The following is an 18,812-nucleotide window of genomic DNA, read 5'->3' as shown; positions in this document are numbered from 1 at the left end:
GCAGTACTCAAGCTCAAGTGAATAGGAGGAGAGCTGCAGTAAACCAGCACTGAAGTGTTTAGACAGTGAATAGATATTCCACGGGATGTCTATTCACAATCCCTGCACTTCGTTACTGTTTCTATGGTAGTTACAGCCGACGAAGCGTGATCTCGTTGTAACTTGTCATTTACTGCGTAATCTTGCGAGATTACGCGTCCTCTGCTGTAAATACCACAGACAGAGTAACGAAGTGCAGGGATTGTGAATCCCGTGGAATGTCTATTCACTGTCTAAACACTTCAGTATTGTTAATGTGTAAGTATAAGACAGCACATAAGGATCTAACAGGATCCCTATGCGCTGTGTAAATGAATTGAGAGGAGTGCATGATGCTGATTGGTCAGCGTCATACACTCCTCTGTACAACGCCCACTTGGGCTAAAGTGAAAATACGCCCACTTGGGCATTAAGCAACTTATTAGCATAAATCTAAAAACGCTAATAAAGTGGTAAAAATATATTGTTTTTTTTAAATAAAAAGCATTACTGTCACCTACATTATAGCGCCGATCTCCTTATGTAGGAGATAGGGCACTTATAATGTGGTGACAGAGCCTCTTTAAGTCATATGAGTTAGTTAGACCAGGCAATATATATACACAATATAATATGAGATTACCTTCAGCACTCTGTAAGCTTCTCTTAGTACAGCCTTCTTATCAGGGGATAGATTTATCACACAATTCGATCTACAATAAAGAAAAAAAAAATGTATGTAAGGCGTATTATGGTTTCAGCAAATAAGTGTCATTCTTCATTTAATAAAGCATTATTTAATTTTCCAGTATACTTCCTACATCAATTTCTCGCAGTTTTTCAGATCTCTGATGGCTGTCATTCAATAAGAACTTTCATTGCTTACTCCCAGGGCATGAAAATCGGTCGTTGTCATGTTGATGGACACACAGATGTATGTCTCGTTACAAGACAGAGCTCTGATGACTGTAATAAACCGTGCACCGGTGTGTCTATCACATGACCAGGACTAATCGTTATCTTCTGGAAGTAAACAATGAAGATTCCAATTGACTGACAGCAAGCAAATATCTTGAAAACCATGAGTAATTGATACAGACAGTATATAAGAAAATCGTACAACTTTTCATTATACAGTGAACAAGCTTTATTTGCGCAAACTGGAAACCCCTTTAAATAATACCCGTGTCCATTCCCAGGTGTACAGATGACCAATGATCTATACTTACATAATGATGCCATAGCTTTGGTCACCTATGCCTGCAGCTTTGAGATCTTCAATATACCCACTTACAAAATTAATATTTGGTTCATGGTAACCAAATTTTTTCATGTGGTAGTCAATATACTTTCTGGAGATTTCAACCTAAACACAAGTGAATGGTCATAGGATGAATACTACAACATTATGAAAAAGGAAAGAAATGTAACATATAGGGAACGAAAAGGAAAGTCCTGATATGTCGGTCCGATTTCTAATAAAGTGAACGCTATTTGCATGAACCAAACATCCCATTTTTAAAATTCATGGAAAGACTAAACAGTAAAGATGAAGACAAAAATCGGGGGAGTCAGAAAAAGGAAGAAAAATAGGTTAATGGGGAAAGGAAGAAGATTAAGAGGGCAGAGTATCAAGGCCAGTTTCTATCCGCAGTCCAAAGAGGATGAGTATCTGCACTAGAGAGGTAATATCACATTGCGAGACTTAACTATACCGACTGCAAGTTTAAAGGAGAAGATCAGAGATTTATGAAGGCTGCATTAGTTTAAGTAATAATTACTGTTATTGTATGGTGACAAGCCTTACCTGTTCATCAGTCATGTCTACTCCTGTGATGTGTCCCTTCGGTCCAACCAGTTTGCTTAGCATATAACAGTCCCTTCCACTCCCACTACCCAGGTCCAGAATCCTGCAGTTCTCCAGACACTCTGGTACCACAAGACCACAGCCATAGTAGCTATACAGGGAATACAGAAGTCAACTCCCTTGTACAGAAACTATATTATTAAAACAGTGTCAAATTTGAATGCCCGGGATACCAGGACTGTTAAATGCATGTTAGGCCCCATGCACATGAACGTGCTTTTGCAGCCGCAATTCCCACGAAAATCCACGGGAGAATTGCGGCCCCATTCATTCCTATGGGGCCATGCACACGACCGTGGTTTTCACGGTCGTGCATGGCGCGGGAGCCTGGACCGCAGAAACAACGGGCAAGTATTATTACGGCCGTGTTCTGCGGTCCAGGCTCATTGAAAATAATGGCCGCAGCCATGTGCATTGCCCGCCATTTGCGGGCGGCTCGCGGCTAACAGTCCGCTGCCGGCCGACCCGAAAACCACGGCCATGCACATGGCTATGGTTGTGTGCATGAGGCCTTAATTTACAAAGCCTTTATCTTTTAAGCCAGCCACATATTTGCCAAAAATGGCATTTCTATAGCAGCCTTTAAACACCCTATAATGACTTTACCTTTTGGAAAAACTTTGCCCAGGATCGGATGCGAAACATAAAGCTCCTGAGCCCCAATGCCAAATCTATATCAGGGCCCCCCACCTACCATGTGCTATTTATAACACTGGCCGTCTACTTATGTGGCATATTAGCTATTGGGCCCCCACAGGCACCAGGGTCCGGTTGCCAGTGCTTCCTCTTCCTACCTATAGTTAGAGTCATGTCTACTCAAGTGACATTTGGCGGAGTAGCTATTGGGCCCACTGGAGCACCAGGGCCCAGTTACAAGTGCTGGCTCTGCACCCCCTATAGCAACACCCGCGCCATGGATGGATTTCTTAGCTGATTGATTCCTATTGAATTCCTGCAAGTTAAGTAGTGGACAGAGATAGCCGGCATCCACACAACACTCTGTTAATATGAACATTTGTCCATCGATAATTTAGTCGTCCATAACTAAAATATAGGAGCACCTTTTTTATTTTAGAGTGATTCTAGATATGTGCATACATCAACCTTTACTTTAAGTTCTTTACCGTGAAGAAACCTCTTCATGAACCTCTGCCAGTGTATCACGTATGAATTTTGGCACTGGCTTGGATGGGGTTACACATGCATTGGTTTTCAGATCCTTAGAATTCTTTAGGCATTTCCCATAATACTCCTAGGTAATTGGTAGAAAACAGGTATGTATAATAAAAATGATAATTATAATAGGCAGTATATAGTGTCTATAAACACATGGTCATACAATGCTAAAAGGTTATTTTTAAGGGACAGGATACAATTGCAACCTTATTTATGCCACTTTATATGACAAAATATTGCACCCCATAACGTTCATTAGTATATATAAAAAATATATCCAAATAGGAACCTCTGACTAATGTCACGGAAAGGCAAAACAATTCAGTATTGAAGCAGCTAATAAGTAGTGAAGTTCCAGGTTTTAGCCCTGCAACACTGCAATCAATTCTGCGGGACCGCAACGTTGTCTTGCGACATCTATCTCAGGTGGAAAAAATTAGATAATTTTTCATTGGACGCTGTTTTTGGAAAACGTAGAGAAAAAGACTGTATATTGCTTTTATTGTGACTATTAAAGAGAATATTTGCGGACTCTCTTTTAAGGATCACCTGCTCCGTTTATATTAATATATTGATCCTTGTGTGTTTACTCTGTTACGGTATTTTACACAGTGATCTGACTAGTGGCGAACTTCAGAACTGATGCCGAAGTGTTCTGTACCCTTTAAATGGAAGCAACACTGAAGAATTAAAGTGATACTTCTGGTAACTTCTAGCTCTATTTTACCACTCGTCATAACTTGGCTCAACCCCTTTGACACACTTCATACAAACGTTTGTTCTTGATCATTGCCCTGTGTAAACAGGGAAGCAGTTAGCTGACAAACAAGCAAACGCTCGTTCATCGGCTGATCGCATATTTTATGCGGGGGGGGGGGGGAAATTGGACGCTAGTCGGCAGCACTTCTTTCTGTGTAAAAGGGGACGTGTTGACGACCAGATGCAAATGTATGGGAGCTACCGATCGTATTAAAAGGGTTGTCCCAAGATTAAACATTAACCGCTAACCACAGAATAGGTGATAACATGCTGATCAGTGGGGGTCCGACCGCTGGGACCCCCACCGATCACAACTGGTCGAGCATGCGCTCTTCTGCTCCATTCATTCTCTATGGCACTGCCAGAGATAGTCGTGCACTTTACTCAGCAGTTCTCGTGATTGGTGGGGGCCCAGCGGACCCCGACCGATCAGCATGTTATCACCCATCCTCTGGTTAGGGAATAACATTTAAGCTTGGGACAACCCTTTTAATGATCGTTCGTACCTATACAGTCTGATCATTGCTCGTTGTAAATGCTGTCAAAGGCAGTAAAGTCAGAGCACCTGTGCAAAAAGCTGGCTGCCTGCCCCTACAATCAGGCCAATTAGAGGGCCATATTGGGGGGGGGGGGGAGTGCAAATAAGATCTTTAGACAAGCAGATGGTTTTAATTTGCTCTAAATCTGTCATCAGTAAGCCTTTCTTTTTCAAAAAAATAATAATTCCCTGTCGTGTGGCAGGACTGCAGGTGCAGATTGGGTTCCAAGGACAGTATTGGAGTTCGGTGGGTTATGGACATTGCTTTATAAATAGATGTAAACACAATATTTTTAGCAACTTGAAGGCATGGTGTGACAAATAAATCAATTTTGTGAGTACATAGTTACAGATTAATGTGAGGTTAAATAAGGGGAAGGGGTATTTGTTTTGTTTGTGCTATAATGATTTTTAATAGAAAATGGCTAGCACTATGTGAACACAAGTGATAAAGTGTTGGATCATGGTCTGTAATACCTTGACATCTTCATGGGTCTGAAGACCTTGAGAGCAGCAGCTGGATGTGGGAGAACTAGACAAATCAACATGAAGAGAACATAAGAAATATTCAAGGTTCAACCTCAAACCACGCTGTGTTCAGTGGAGTGGAAGAAAAAAAAATGTCACCTTTGGAACTAGTCCTTAAAAACAAAACCACATTGTTTACCCAATGTTGGTAGTGTGGTGGCTCTTAACCCGTTAGTGACCGGCCCATAGTGTTTTTACGTCGGTCCCTAACGGGCCTTATTCCGATGCCATAGACTTTTTACGTCGCGGCATCGGAATAAGTAAACAGAGCAGGGAGCTGTCAAATCTCCCTGCTCTCAGATACCAGAGGTCGCTGCGGGCTGGGGGCGTCCTTGCTCTGCCGGGTGAGATCGATATTAGTATTGCATCATCTCTTCATCCCCAGCTCTGAGTATTAGATCCGGCCATGGAGACGAAAATTAGAACGCACGCCAAGATTTTGATGCCGTGAACCATATTGGTTCCAGTCATTGGCGGTGTATTTAAATCGCATCCTTTGTACAGTGCATTTGTTACTTGAGAAAGGAGGCAAAATAAAACCTCCGAAACACGTTGTATGGGACCTTGTCATGTTTGTTTTCTGACTATTAAATATAGTTTATATATTACTTTGGGATCCCCCTCTTCTTTGTAACATTTGCCTGGACTATCTGTGAGACTACATCACCAGGAACCTATGGAGAAGATTCGGATCGTCAACCTACGGCATCCCTACGAGTAAGGCCGGATTTACACGAGCGTGTGCGTTTTGCGCGCACAAAAGGTACTTAACAGCTCTGTATGACACTCTGTTTATATGTTTGTAAGCATAAAAGCACGTGGTACTTTTCTGTTTTCATTCATAGTTTTTACTGCTGTTGCGCGAATCACGCGCGTCCCACTGAAGTGCTTCCGTGTGCTGTGCGTGATTTTCACGGACCCATTGACTTCAATGGGTGCGTGATGCGCAAACAACGCACAAATATAGGACGCTGCGTAAAAATCACAGACAGTCTGCACGGCTCCATAGACTGACATAGCTCCGTGCGAGGCGCGTGAAAGTCACGCGTGTTGCACGGACGTATTACACGTTCGTCTAAATAAGCCCTAAGAAGACAACATTACCCATCCTTGCCACTCCTACAAACTTTCCTTGAGGGGGTGAGTAGATGATATATCGTTTAAACCCCATAGTGAAGTAATTTGAAAAGTTTTTACTTCATGCTTTATTATCCATTTTGCTTCACTGGTCCCCCGAGCTCTGGGTCGTTTTTTTGCTTTTGTCTACACGTGCCATTGTTCCCAGTCAAATTTTTGGCCGAATTTTGAATTCAGAGCTTTAGCGTCCTCCTGCCCTGGATGTCTACATGGACAGGGAGACCTTTAAGATTACATCTTGAACTCTGTCGTGGTCTGTGGGTTTAAGGGTTGGTGTTTATTTAACAGTGGACACCGCACGCACACCGGGTGAGTTACGCTCAGATTGTTTTCTTAAATTCCCTCACTCTTCATCTCCCCGCACCTTTAAATATTAAGACCTTGACCACCACCAATCAAAACTTCTGCCATGTCACTATGGCATATCAAAAGTTTTATGATACATCCGTTATTCTTTAGGCTGGGAATGGAACTGCTGACCCGTACTGAAAACATGATTACAGTACGGGACAGTTGTCCTGCAGCGAGGCAGGGACTCCTAGCGTCGTACATAACTATGATGCTAGGAGCCCGTCACATCATATTACTTAGATATTTAAACATTAATTTATTGATTGATTTATGAAAATACTTTATGTGCAATCAGTCATCCAAAACAGCTACTCAATTTACTGCGAGGCAATACTATAAAGCGATAATACATACTACATTCATCATACATGACAATACAACATAGAGCAGTTTCCCCTACACATCACACCACATGCTACACTAACATTCTGGATTGTAGAGTACACTGACAGCTCTGCTCTGTTATCTGAGGTGTCCCTCGCCTCGCTTATAGGAATCCTGCAAACATTTCTGACATTATTACAGGTGCACAGCCCCGAACAGACAGCAGAGATATTACCTGCACTGTGACATGTCCACACTCTGCACAAGCAGCTTCCTTTCTTCCCATAATGCATTGCAGTCATGGTTCCCTCCTTCCAGCTCTCTCCATACATACAGATATACACATGAACTCACTGACCTCCGCAGGCAATGCCGGGGCTTGAAGTTCTCCAGCACCAGAGAGCAGCTTTCTCTGATTCCTGTCACTCCTATTGTATGCATTGTATACATATTCGTTTGGTTACAGCAGTGACCACATATTCTCCTTCATATTATTCCTATTGTGTGAATTACAGTGAATATTGAGGCGTCATGCACACGACCGTTGCTGTATACTGCAATTGCGCATAGTATAAAACACATGCTATCCTATGGGCCAATGCACACGACCGTGGTTTCCACGGTCCGTGCATTGCCTTAAGCCCGGAACGCAAAAAAAATAAAACATGTCATTATACGGTTCGAAATTGCGGTCCGGGCTCACTGAAATGAATGCACATCTTGTGTCAGCACGATCCGTGATTGCGGACGGCCCGCGGATGACACTGCTGCCCATCCGTGCCGCAATCACGGACCATGCACACAGCCACGTCCATGTGCAGGAGGCCTACATTGTTCCTAGAACAGTCCTGCCATTTCCTCTATAAGGTTCGAGCAAGGATATGTCATATTTCTACTGTCTATTGTTTATAGGGTTACAAATGACTTATCTGTTATACCTGAACATGCAGAATAAAAATAAAGGATGTAGGGAATCTATTATTAGTATTTAACCCCTTAGTGACCAGCCTATTTTAGGCCTTAATGACCAAAGTATTTTTTAAATTTTTCCATCATCACATTCAAAAAGCTATAACTTTTTTATTTTTACATCAACATATTTGTTTGAGGACTTTGCGGGATAAGCTCTATTTTAAAATTGCACCATTTTTGGCTACATATAATTTATTAACTTTTTGGGGGGAAATAGAATTCCGCCATTGTTCAATGCTTTTCAAATGTACGCCGTTCACTGTGAAGTGTAAATAACATGTTCGTTTTATTCTATGGGTCAGTTCGATTGCAGCGACACCACGTATGTAGAGGTTTTTATGTTTTACTACGTTTGTACAATAAAAACACTTTTGAACTAAAATATTTTATTTTTGCATCACAGCATTAGAAAAAGCTTTTGTATTTTTCTGTCGATGTCGCCATATGAGGGCTTCTTTTTTGCTCGACGAGATGTTGTTTTCGTTGGTACCATTTTGAGGTACATGGGACTTATTGATAAACAATTATTATTTTTTGGGGGCAATGGAAAAATAGAAAATTGTGCCTAACAAGGCCTGTAGCCTCGTGAATGGCAGAGCAGGGAGCAGGCTCCCTCCTCTGCCATAGTATTCATAGTATCTGCATCCTGAGGAGCTAGTTCAAGTTACCAGGACACGGTCTGGGACAGTCATTTGCCGGGATTGTCTCTGTAAATTTGGGACAGTCCCGGAAATTCAGGACTGTTGGCAACTGTGCGACTCTGGCCACCGCATGCAGGAAGGGGATCAGTGGAAAGGTGACCACAAACTACAGAAATACTGAGTTCGCAGCCCTCGGATGTTTCCGTAAGGCCGGATTCACACGAGCGTGTGCGTTTTGTGCACGCAAAAAACGCTGCGTTTTGCGTGCGCAAAAGGCACTTAACAGCTCCGTGTGTCAGCCCCGTATGATGCGCGGCTGCGCCATCATTAAGACACTCCGTTTACATTCATAGTTTTACTGCTGTTGCGTGAATCACGCGCGTCCCACGGAAGTGCTTCCGTGTGGTGCGCATGATTTGAAGTCAATGGGTGCGTGATGCGCGAAATACGCACAAAGAACGGACATGTCGTGAGTTTTTTTACGCAGCGGACTCACGCTGCGCAAAAACCACGGACATGTCTGCACGGCCCCATAGACTAATATAGGTCCGTGCGAGACGCGTGAAAATCACGCGCGTTGCACGGACGTATATCACGTTCGTCTGAATAAGCCCTAACTCCTATAAAAGTGAATAGGACTTATGGAAACAGTCGAACAGAGAGAGCGGTGGGACCTGCATCTATCAGACATTTATAGCATATCCTGGGCATATGCCATAAATGTTTAAGATGGGAATGCCACTTAAGGTCAGGGACACATGTAGCGTAAACAGTGCAGATTTTCCACAACGGATTTCATCGCGTAAAATCCACAGCGTAATACAGTAGCAGCAGAGTGGATGAGATTTGAACAAATCTCATCCACACGCAGCGAAAAAAAATTCTATTTATTTAAGTTTTTCAAATTATTCAGCGGAATCGCTGCATTCAATGGAAAGGTAAAACCCGCAACAAATAGGCAAAAGTTGTGATTCTTGCGGCGGAAAAGCTGCAACTCTGCTGCAAAAATCATAAATTATATAAAAAAAGATTCATACTTACCCCGGGTGTTGTCATAGTGACCCGATCCTCTGTTCTGAGTGCAGCTGGACCTCCTGGGATGACATTTCATCCTATGTGACTGCTGCAGCCATTCATAAACTGTAACGGTCACATGGACTGCAGCGTCGTCCCAGGAGGCGGTCCTGTACTCAGAGCAGAGGGATGCGTCACTATGACAATACCCAGGGATAAGTATAAACTTTTTTGCTTTCTTCTTCAGTATTTCCACAGTGGAGATTCCGCACAAAAAACTCCACCTCAATTTGGTGGTTTTTCAGGTTACATTTCCTGCGGTTTCCAGGACAGATACACTGTGTACTTTAAACGCAGCGTATCCGCCCTGTGTGTCCTTACCCCAAGGGTGAGTTCACACGTGGCAGATTTGTTTCTCAAATTTCTGACTGTCTCATTCATCTGGGTGGAACGTGCAAAAAACAAATTAACTTGCTGAAGAAACAACCCCATTCAGAAGTATGGAACTGATTATAAGTCGCAGAAATTTCTCTAACAAATCTTCTGCGTGTGAACCTACTACTGACATTCTTTCTTCGGTGTTGCATTAGCAACTAAAAGTGTAATCCTAGCTTAATTTTAGCGGTATACTGTGGTGCTGACACCTGTATTACATGCCAGCCGTCCAGTGAATGGAGTGAGCGGGCACTGCCTGCCCGGACTTCTCTGCAGCAGAGGAGGCCAGAGAAGTGTTTTTTTTATTATTATTTGCCAGTGGCAGCATTACATTTATAATCATATGGGAGAGGCGGACGACTTTAATTTCCATTACAGCAAGGAGTGAATGACTATAAACTACAAGCCACAAAACCATCAATGTGAAAACAGTTTATCAGATGGCACACAAATCCTGAGAGGTCTGCTTGAATTTCAGTTGCAAACCTTTTACATTTACTACTGGAGCCACTGCAGTGTATAGACTAAGGGTATGTGCACACACAAAATCAAAAACGTCCCAAAATACGGAGCTATTTTCAAGGGAGCCGTTTTTGGAGCGTTTGTTCAATAGAGTCTATGAAAAACAGCTCAAAAAACGGCTGAAGAAGTGACATGCACTTCTTTTTCGCAGCTGTTTTGAAAAACGGCCGCGTAAAAAACGCCCCGTCTGAACAATTCCCTGAAATCAATGGACAGATGTTTGGAGGCGTTCTGCTTCCGATTTTGAAGCAGTTTTTCGGGACGTTTACGACCCAAAAAACGTGTGAAAACACGCAGTGTGAACATACCCTAAGAATTACATATTATATGTTGAATTGACCTGAATGAAAAATTTCTTCTATGCATTTGTTACAATATATTTTTCCTTGTATACTTTCCATATCACAGTACAATTTTAAATATGCTAAAAAAACTAAATTAGAGAAGACTGTGTTTGATAAAGCCTAGTGTTACATAAACTCAATTTTTTTATTCTAAGGTTACCAGTCTTCCATGTAAGCATTATTATCAAAGACATTTATTTGTAATCGAAAAACAATAGACATCAAAGGAAAAACCATAATTTACATAATGTACAAAACATACAATATATTTTACAGCCAAAAGTAGTCAAACATAAAAAAAAAACAACAACATAATATGAAATAATATCACTAAACACTGGTGCAGATTTATAAATACTGCCACAGAAAGAATTTCTGTTGCTATGTAACTCACTAAAGGGGTTTTCCAATATATTTTTTTTTTGTCTGTGTGGACATATATGGACAGGGTCTTCCCCAGAGTGGAGTCCCGGGCAGAGCGCTAGTATAGGCTCTGCTCCAGGACTCTGTGGAATCCCCTGCCATCACTGTCCTTATATGGATAGTGTGGAATCCCCTGACATCACTGTCCATATATGGACAGTGTTATCAGGGTCTTCCCCAGAGCGCAGTCCCGGGCAGAGCGCTAGTTTGGGCTCTGCTCCGGGACTCTGTGGAATCCCCTAACCCCAGCGCCGGAGTCCTTGTGAGAGCGCGACTAGAAACTGCCTCCTGACATCTTATCTCTTCTTCTTTCTGGCCTGCTGCTAGTGTAGAAACCACGAATGCTCAGAGACTAGCAGTGTTTCTCTCCCCTAGCAGCAGACCGAAACTATCAGAAGAAAGAGAGTATCCGGTCCACCACTTCCCTCAGTGTACAGTGACGTCAGGAATGACGTACCCGTACATTGAGCCAGCCTGAAAACTAAACTCAGATCATGGACGGGCTAGCGCCGGAAGTAAGGATTTTGCTACTGAAGACGCATCACGTGACCCGTGCTGGAATCGGGTGTTAGAAGATTAAATCAAAACTTAAGTATATTACAAATGACATTATTTTTATGTGTGTAGTGAAATAGAAATTAGTTTATTGCTTCCGGAAAACCCTTTTAATCTGAGCAATGCTTGTGATTTATATTTATTACATGGTTATGATAAAGGTTTTTACCAGCTCTGGTTTATTCACACGTGCTGTGACGGTGCCGCAGAGAGCCAAAGTATTACAGCCCCGTGGCAAACCGCATGTCGTTTTTGTTGCAATTGCAGTCTGTGGCAAAACCGTGTGCAAATATGTGCCGCAAACATGGTAGAACTGATGCAAAAACCTCAGGCATTTACCTGCGGTTTGCTGCGGTGCACTAATAGTGCAGTATCCTGTCGCACCATCACCACGTGAATAACCCCAAACCTGTTGTAAACAAATTGATACATGTGGCGCACATTTATTAACTGAAAACGTCACGTTACTTTTGAAAGAGAAAATGCAAAAGTGTCTGAGGTGTTATAAGCAGCTTTATAAAATGTCTCACCTTGTTGATAAATACAGAACAAATCACCTTTTAGACCTTATTCACACGAACATATTTCACGTCCGTGTGCTACCCGTTTAAATAACTGACAGCACACTGACCAATGCAATTCAATGGGGTAAAACGTCCGTGTTTTTTCACAGAGCGTGTATCGGTTGCATGAAACTTATCGCATGTCCTATTCTGGGCCGTTTTTGCGTATCAGACCCATAAGTCTATAAGTACGTAGAAAAAAAACTGATCAGTTGCTAAAGAAATGCAGAGAAAAAAAGTAAACACAGGAAGTGCTGGCAGAGGAAGGAGAAGCACGAATGAGAAAAACGGATGACACACGGAAACCACACTGACGTGATACAAACAGACATATGCAAGAAAAACTGCCTATTTTTTGCGGACATAAATCAGACACGCTCATGTGAATAAGGCCTTACAGTTTACAGGACATTTGGGATACGTTCACAAGAAAATGTCAATGCGGCACAGAGCCATTATTACCACACCACCATAAATCTGTATGTAAATCCGTTACATTCCACTCCACGGTGGTAATGTTGTGGTTCTGTGCTGCACCATGTGAATATACCCGTACACCAGTTTTGCACTGTGACACAATAACTACAGTATTAATCACAAAACTAGCTTCAAGTAGAAGTTTTCCTGTGGCACAAATAAGAGTCGTCCAACAGCGGGCAAACAAAAGACTGGAGCAAATCAGGTTCTTCTCACTTTAAGAGATACTTCAACTGATCCTGAAGATTTGATGACTGCTCAACACTACACAAAAAAACAGAGAAAAACAGATTAGAAGTAGGACTGCTATACAATGAGCAATACAATTTATATTATATCTGCTACAGGCACAAAGATGTTGTGTGATCAGCAGGCATCGCGAGGTCAAATAGAAGGATCAAGGACTTGTTCATACAGTGTAGTTTTGATGCGGTATTTGCTAAATTTTTTGCCAGCCTAGACCAGGGTTTAATACAAAAAAAGATAATAAGTTTAAGTATTTGCTTTATATTGTTTCTCTCTTTAGGATCCACTACTGTATTTGGCTAAAGAAAAACCACCATAAATTGCATAAGACGAACAAACGTATTAACTCTCGTTTGTCCCCATACATTCCAATCATTGCTCCGTTTAGATGGAGCAAACAAGCGCTGATTGACATGGTGTTATTGTCGATCGGCACTCGTTTACCGGGCGAAAATATGCCCATGTAAAACCACCTTTAGGCACTGGGATCCGCCAACTGCCAGTAGAAGATTTATTACCATATAACACACGAAAACTTGCAGTATTAATTTCTAAAGCTGAAATGGGTGAAGGAAAAAAACGGATTTATGCCCCAGCGCTGTCCAGTCAATGATAAGGTTCAGGAAATCAATCCGAGGCAGGTAGTGGACGAGGAATTAAAGGTTTTATATGTTTATTGGCATAACAGCTACGCGTTACTAAATCAAACTGATCTTTTCATCAGGCTAAAACATACATGATGTAATTCCTCATCTACTTCCTGCCTCAGATTGATTTCCTGAACCTTATCATTAGGGCCTGTTCACATCACCGTTCGCTTTGCGTTCCGGGGTTTCGTCTGAGGTTTCCTTCGGGTGAACCCCGCAACGGGAAGTCAAACTGAAACCACAGCTTCCGTTTCCGTCACTATTGGTATCAATGGTGACGGAAACATTGCTAATGGTTTCCCTTCGTCACCATTCCGGCAGGTTTCCGTTTTTCCGACGGAATCAATAGCGCAGTCGACTCTACTATTGATTCCGTCGTTCACCCGACGGAAACCTCAGACGAAACCCCAGAACGGAAAGCGAACGCTGATGTGAACAGGCCCTAAACTAGACAGCGCTGGGGCATAAATCCATTTTTTGCCTTTACCCATTTCTGCATTATTGAGGGAGCCCTGGTGGCCCCCGAACTGATAAACCAGCTGCAGTCCTTGACAGCTAATATGCACATCGGTGTTGTCCTCCTAGTGCAACACCGATAGGTACCCCTTGACCCTCCCCAACCACAACAAGAGATGATGCACGATGTGCGCCGGGCATTCTTTGTTTTTTCTCCGATAATTTCTAAAGCTGGCCATTGTCAAGGCAACGGTCTATCTTCCCTGATTCACTATGCACAGGTCGGCCTACTAGGCATGTAATTTCTCTAGTGGAAGCAGGATAAGGCTATGTTCACATCATGTTAAGAGTCTACGCTTGCTGTATGCGCCGGGAAAATCTCATAGCGTATACAATAAACATATCCACAGGGCTCCATTCAACAATGGAGGACAAAGGAGTATCCTTTTGTCCTCCGTCGGTATACCTTTTTCTGCAGTATGGAATAATGTAGTGGACTATGCTATTCTATACAAAGTTTTACAGTGAAACAAACGTATACAGCACGGTATACTATTTTTTTTGCAATGGGAGCCTAAAAGCTTTGTAGCCTACTGTATACCTATACAGTGCAATAAGTCGTAGCCTCCCGTCGGAGATAATGTATACGTTGAGAGATCCTTCCGTCATATAACCTAAACAGAGGCTCCTAACATAATGTGAACAGGGCTTAAGAGGAATCTTTGGTTCTACTTGTCCCATAGGAAAGAATAGGATCTTACAGGAAGAAATCCAACCTCTCCGATCCCTATTTAGGGTGACTGTTTTCACCAAAGACATGAAAAAAACTTGTGTCTGTGATATGGAAGATGATAAATGCACTCACTTCTTCTGGATGGCTTCTTGTCTGAAAGAAAGACGATAACATGTACAAATGTTATTAATGTCTTGAACTGATGATCCATGTCCGGATATAGATGAAATAAATGCACTTACTGGTACTGTAGATGAGTTGTTATAATTGCCATTTTTCTGAGGCTCTGTAAAGATCAACATTGTGCAAGTTAGAAATAATCATTATTAATGACAGCGCTATATACAGGGTGGGGAGTGTAGGGTAACTATACCGGTGGTGTCGGTCATGCAAGTTGCATTGCCAACAAATGGACGTTTTAATGCCCCTGGTGCCACAGAGGCAGCCCCAGACACTCCTCACTAAAAGCTGCCACCCCCTTCCCTCTGAGTGACGGATCTAGTGGTCTCCTGATAGGATGCTAGAGCCGTCACTCAGAGCAGAGGGGAGGGGCTTGCAGCATTCAGTGAGGAGAGCCTGGAGCACTTGGGTCCGCCTCTGTGCCAGAGGGCATTGGAAAGTCCATTTCTTGGTCATGCAACTTGCATGCCCGTCACCACCGGTATAGATACTCTACACTCCCTACACTGTATACAGGGCTGTCGGCAGTTTTGAGGGCTCAAAATGTCTGACAGTTTCCCTTTAAATCTTATTTATAAGGAGCAATAGGCCACTTCTGCCCCAACGGTGGATATTCTTGCTAAAATAATTTAAAAAAGGATCATATCACTTGTTTCAATGTCAGCACACATATATACACTTTCTCTTATTTATAAAAATATGCTTTGTATATGGGTTTAATAACTTATGTATATGCAAGTTTATTATAGTTTCCTTACATCTTCTGAATGTAAAATGCAATCTTCTTGCATTACCATGTTTCTTGCTGCATGACCGAGGAGCTAAAAGAAAAAAAACACCAAAAAACAGTGACTTGACATATTCAAGTAACGTATCGTCAACACCCCACTTCTTACCAGCCATAACAGAGGGTCCTCATGCCCATCTTCCATTTTTATGATACCAATATATTTTCTACTTTCTCATTTGCCAAAATCATAACCTCAGTGGTGAACACATCCCTGTGCAGGCGCTCACCATCCATGAAAATGGAGACAAGACCAAACTAGAATGGACCCCCTCTCTCCAGGGGCCCCATAGTAGCCGCATGGGCTGTCTCTAAGGTACATATGCCCTTGGGTGCATACATTAAGAAACAATGGGGGGGGGGGGTTGGATTTAAATTAAAGACTGCGCACAACTTTGATATTTTTAATAATCAATGTTTTGTGTTTTTCAGGACTTTTTCTAATTGACTTTTATTAAAGTTTTTTTTACTTTTTACGATGCAGCTTCTATCTATCCTGTATCTGTCTCTCTCAGCCGATTCCATCAGTTCAGCTGAACTGACGGCTCGGCTGAGAGCGAGTCCTGCGTGTCTCTGACACACAGGATCCAGATGATATCCATCACTTCTACGTTCATCCATATTAGGTAGATCCTGTGTGTCAGAGACACCCAGAACCCGCTCTCAGCTGAGCCGTCAGTCCAGCTGAACTAATGGAATCGGCTGAGGGAAAACGATACAGCTTCCATGTATACAGGATAGAGAGAAGCTGTATCGTAAAAAGTAAAAAAATAATAATAAAAGCCAATTACAAAAGTCCTTAAAAAAAGCAATACACTGAATTAATAAAATAATAATATTACATTAAGTTGAATGGGTCCCCCATCATGCTTTTTTTCCTGGGCCCCATACATCCCCCAACAGCTGAGACAATACCCACAATATTAAAGCGACTATCCAACTAAACACGGTCCTGCACGGCCGCCGGCTAGGCAGGGGACTGCAGCACGGCCCCATTCACATGAATGCCTGGAGCGCCCCTGCGCAGGGAAAAATATCTAATCCAGCCGCAGCCCCTTGAACCTCAATATCAGAGGGGGCCCCAGCAGTCTGTGATATATTTTATGTTTCACTAGGGGGGGGGGAAGTTCCAAGCGTCCCTGCAACAATTGCATCTCAATTTTGGGATTCTTTATTTCCATAGGCGATAAAAAGCTGTCAGACATAAACATTTCTGCCATATAGTGTGCCGCTCACTACCAATGAGCCATGCTGATCCACCACTGACCTACTCATTATACTACGAAACCACGCCCCCACACATATAGTTGCATATCTATGAACCTACTATAACCCCGCCCCTTCCTAAAGCCCGCACGCCCTATCAGTGAACCGTATTTCAACCTCTGTGAGCACCGCCCCTCCTACCAGGCCCCGCCCATGTTCATCATGGCTTCTCGTTTCTCACCTCGGAGCTGCGGGATCCTTTCAGTACTTGCTTGGTGAGCGCGATAACGTCAGCGCCGCACGTACTGACTTTCTCGGTCAGGAGCCCTTTCACCGACTGCCCGTATTTAGTCTGCCCGTCCGCGGACGCTGCCATCTTAGCTACCACTTCCCTCTCCATCCTAAGTACGGCTGCTGTGCTGGCTCAAAAAGATAAGCAACGCGAAGCTGGGGTGGAGTGCTGTCAAGCAGACATGACAAGTTATTCTAGTCCCAGAATGGAGACCTCTCAGTGATGAGCCGCGAAGAGCTACATGAGAAAGTCCATAAGAATGGTCATTTTGATCAAAATAAAATGGTGTATTTTTTGGAAAAGCCCTGTTAACCCCTTGTAGACATAATTTGTTTTCAGCTTTGTTTTTCCATAGTCGCCTTCCAAGTGGCAAAACTTTTTTATTGTTCTGTCGACATAACTGTACGAGATCTTAGTTTTTTTGCAGATCGAGTTGTAGTTTTTAATTGCAGCCTTTATTGTACTATATAATGGACTGGGAAACTGAAAAAAAAAATCGATGTGGGATGGAATGGGAAAAAAACTACGATTCCCTCATTGTTCTTTGGGTTATGATTTTCCTGGCATTCACCGTGCAGTAAAAACGACATGTTAACTTTATTCTGTCAATACGATTACGGCGTTAAAGGGGTTTCCCACTACCGGATAGGTCATCAGTATATGATTGGTGCCGGTCCGTCACCCGGACCCCGCACTGCTCAGCTGCTCCCTCTGCCACAGCTGCTCCCTCTGCCTTCGGCCACCTGATGCACACTATGCAGTGTATGGAGTCGGAAGCAGTTGGCTCCGTACATTGCATAGCGGCCGTAATGAAGCTCTGCTCCTATTCGCTTGATCGTATATTGGTGACCTAGGTCATGACCTGGTGGATAGGTCATCAGTTGTCCAGTAGTGGACAATTCCTTTAACAAATTTATGTATATTTTTTTTATATTTTACTACTTTTACAAAGAGGAAACAATTTGTTAAAGTGCCTATACGTTCATAAAACTTTTGACATGTCACAGTGACATGTCAGAAATTTTGATCCGTGAGGGTCCGAGCACCGAGACCCCTGTCAATCGCTAAAACGAAGCGGCAGAAGAGCTCAGTTGAGCGTTTTGCCACTTTGTTTCTGATCGGCTCTCCTCGGCTTTCTTTGTAAAGTAAAGCGAGCATCTCAATATATCAGAGGATAGCCAAGAAGAGCCAATCAGAAACAAAGCTGCACAGCGCTTGCCTAAACGCTTCTGCCGCTTCTTTTTATTGATCGTGGGGGTCTCGGTGCTCGTACCCCCACCGATCGTTGACATATTCTGGGAGCCATAACTTTTTTATTTTTACGACGATAGAGCGCTATGAGGGTTTATGTTTTGCGGGGTGAGCTGTAGTTTTTATTGGTAACATTTTGGGGTACATGAGACTTTTTGATCACTTTTTATTCCATTTTTATGGGACATGAGGTAACCAAAAAACAGCCATTCTGGCGGTTTATTATTTTTTTTTACAGCGTTCACCATGCGGGTTAAATAATGTTATATTGTAATAGTTAAGACTTTTACCTATACCGGTTATGTCAATTATTTATTTATTTTACATTAATTTTAGGGGAAGATGGGAAAAAGGGGGGGTTTTTGAACTT

The 18,812-nt window shown here is 42.6% G+C and overlaps 1 protein-coding gene across 3 annotated transcripts in view; it reads right to left on the bottom strand.

Annotated features, from left to right (window-relative positions):
- BORCS7 (BLOC-1 related complex subunit 7) overlaps nucleotides 1-17,378 on the bottom strand; it is a 29,884-nt gene extending 12,506 nt beyond the window's left edge. Inside the window, exons 1-9 of one of the 3 annotated variants that reach the window (XM_075841079.1) lie at nucleotides 17,141-17,335; nucleotides 15,665-15,727; nucleotides 14,969-15,012; nucleotides 14,859-14,879; nucleotides 4,836-4,890; nucleotides 3,010-3,137; nucleotides 1,826-1,976; nucleotides 1,248-1,384; nucleotides 662-731 (exon numbers count right to left, since the gene is read on the bottom strand). In XM_075841079.1, coding sequence (XP_075697194.1) covers nucleotides 662-731; nucleotides 1,248-1,384; nucleotides 1,826-1,976; nucleotides 3,010-3,137; nucleotides 4,836-4,890; nucleotides 14,859-14,879; nucleotides 14,969-15,012; nucleotides 15,665-15,727; nucleotides 17,141-17,299 — 828 coding nt within the window. In that variant the 5' untranslated portion in view covers nucleotides 17,300-17,335. Of the gene's footprint in view, nucleotides 1-661; nucleotides 732-1,247; nucleotides 1,385-1,825; nucleotides 1,977-3,009; nucleotides 3,138-4,835; nucleotides 4,891-6,933; nucleotides 7,028-10,804; nucleotides 12,909-14,858; nucleotides 14,880-14,968; nucleotides 15,013-15,664; nucleotides 15,728-17,140 lie in introns of those variants that run through there. The other 2 variants (XM_075841077.1, XM_075841078.1) reach the window with 2 other exon arrangements.
- Between the last annotated feature and the right edge of the window lie 1,434 nt (nucleotides 17,379-18,812).

Source organism: Rhinoderma darwinii, chromosome 11 (assembly GCF_050947455.1).
Source record: "Rhinoderma darwinii isolate aRhiDar2 chromosome 11, aRhiDar2.hap1, whole genome shotgun sequence".
NCBI classification, from domain to species: domain Eukaryota; kingdom Metazoa; phylum Chordata; class Amphibia; order Anura; family Rhinodermatidae; genus Rhinoderma; species Rhinoderma darwinii.
The sequence above is the reverse complement of the archived record's forward strand: the minus strand, read 5'-3'. Positions and strand labels throughout refer to the sequence as shown.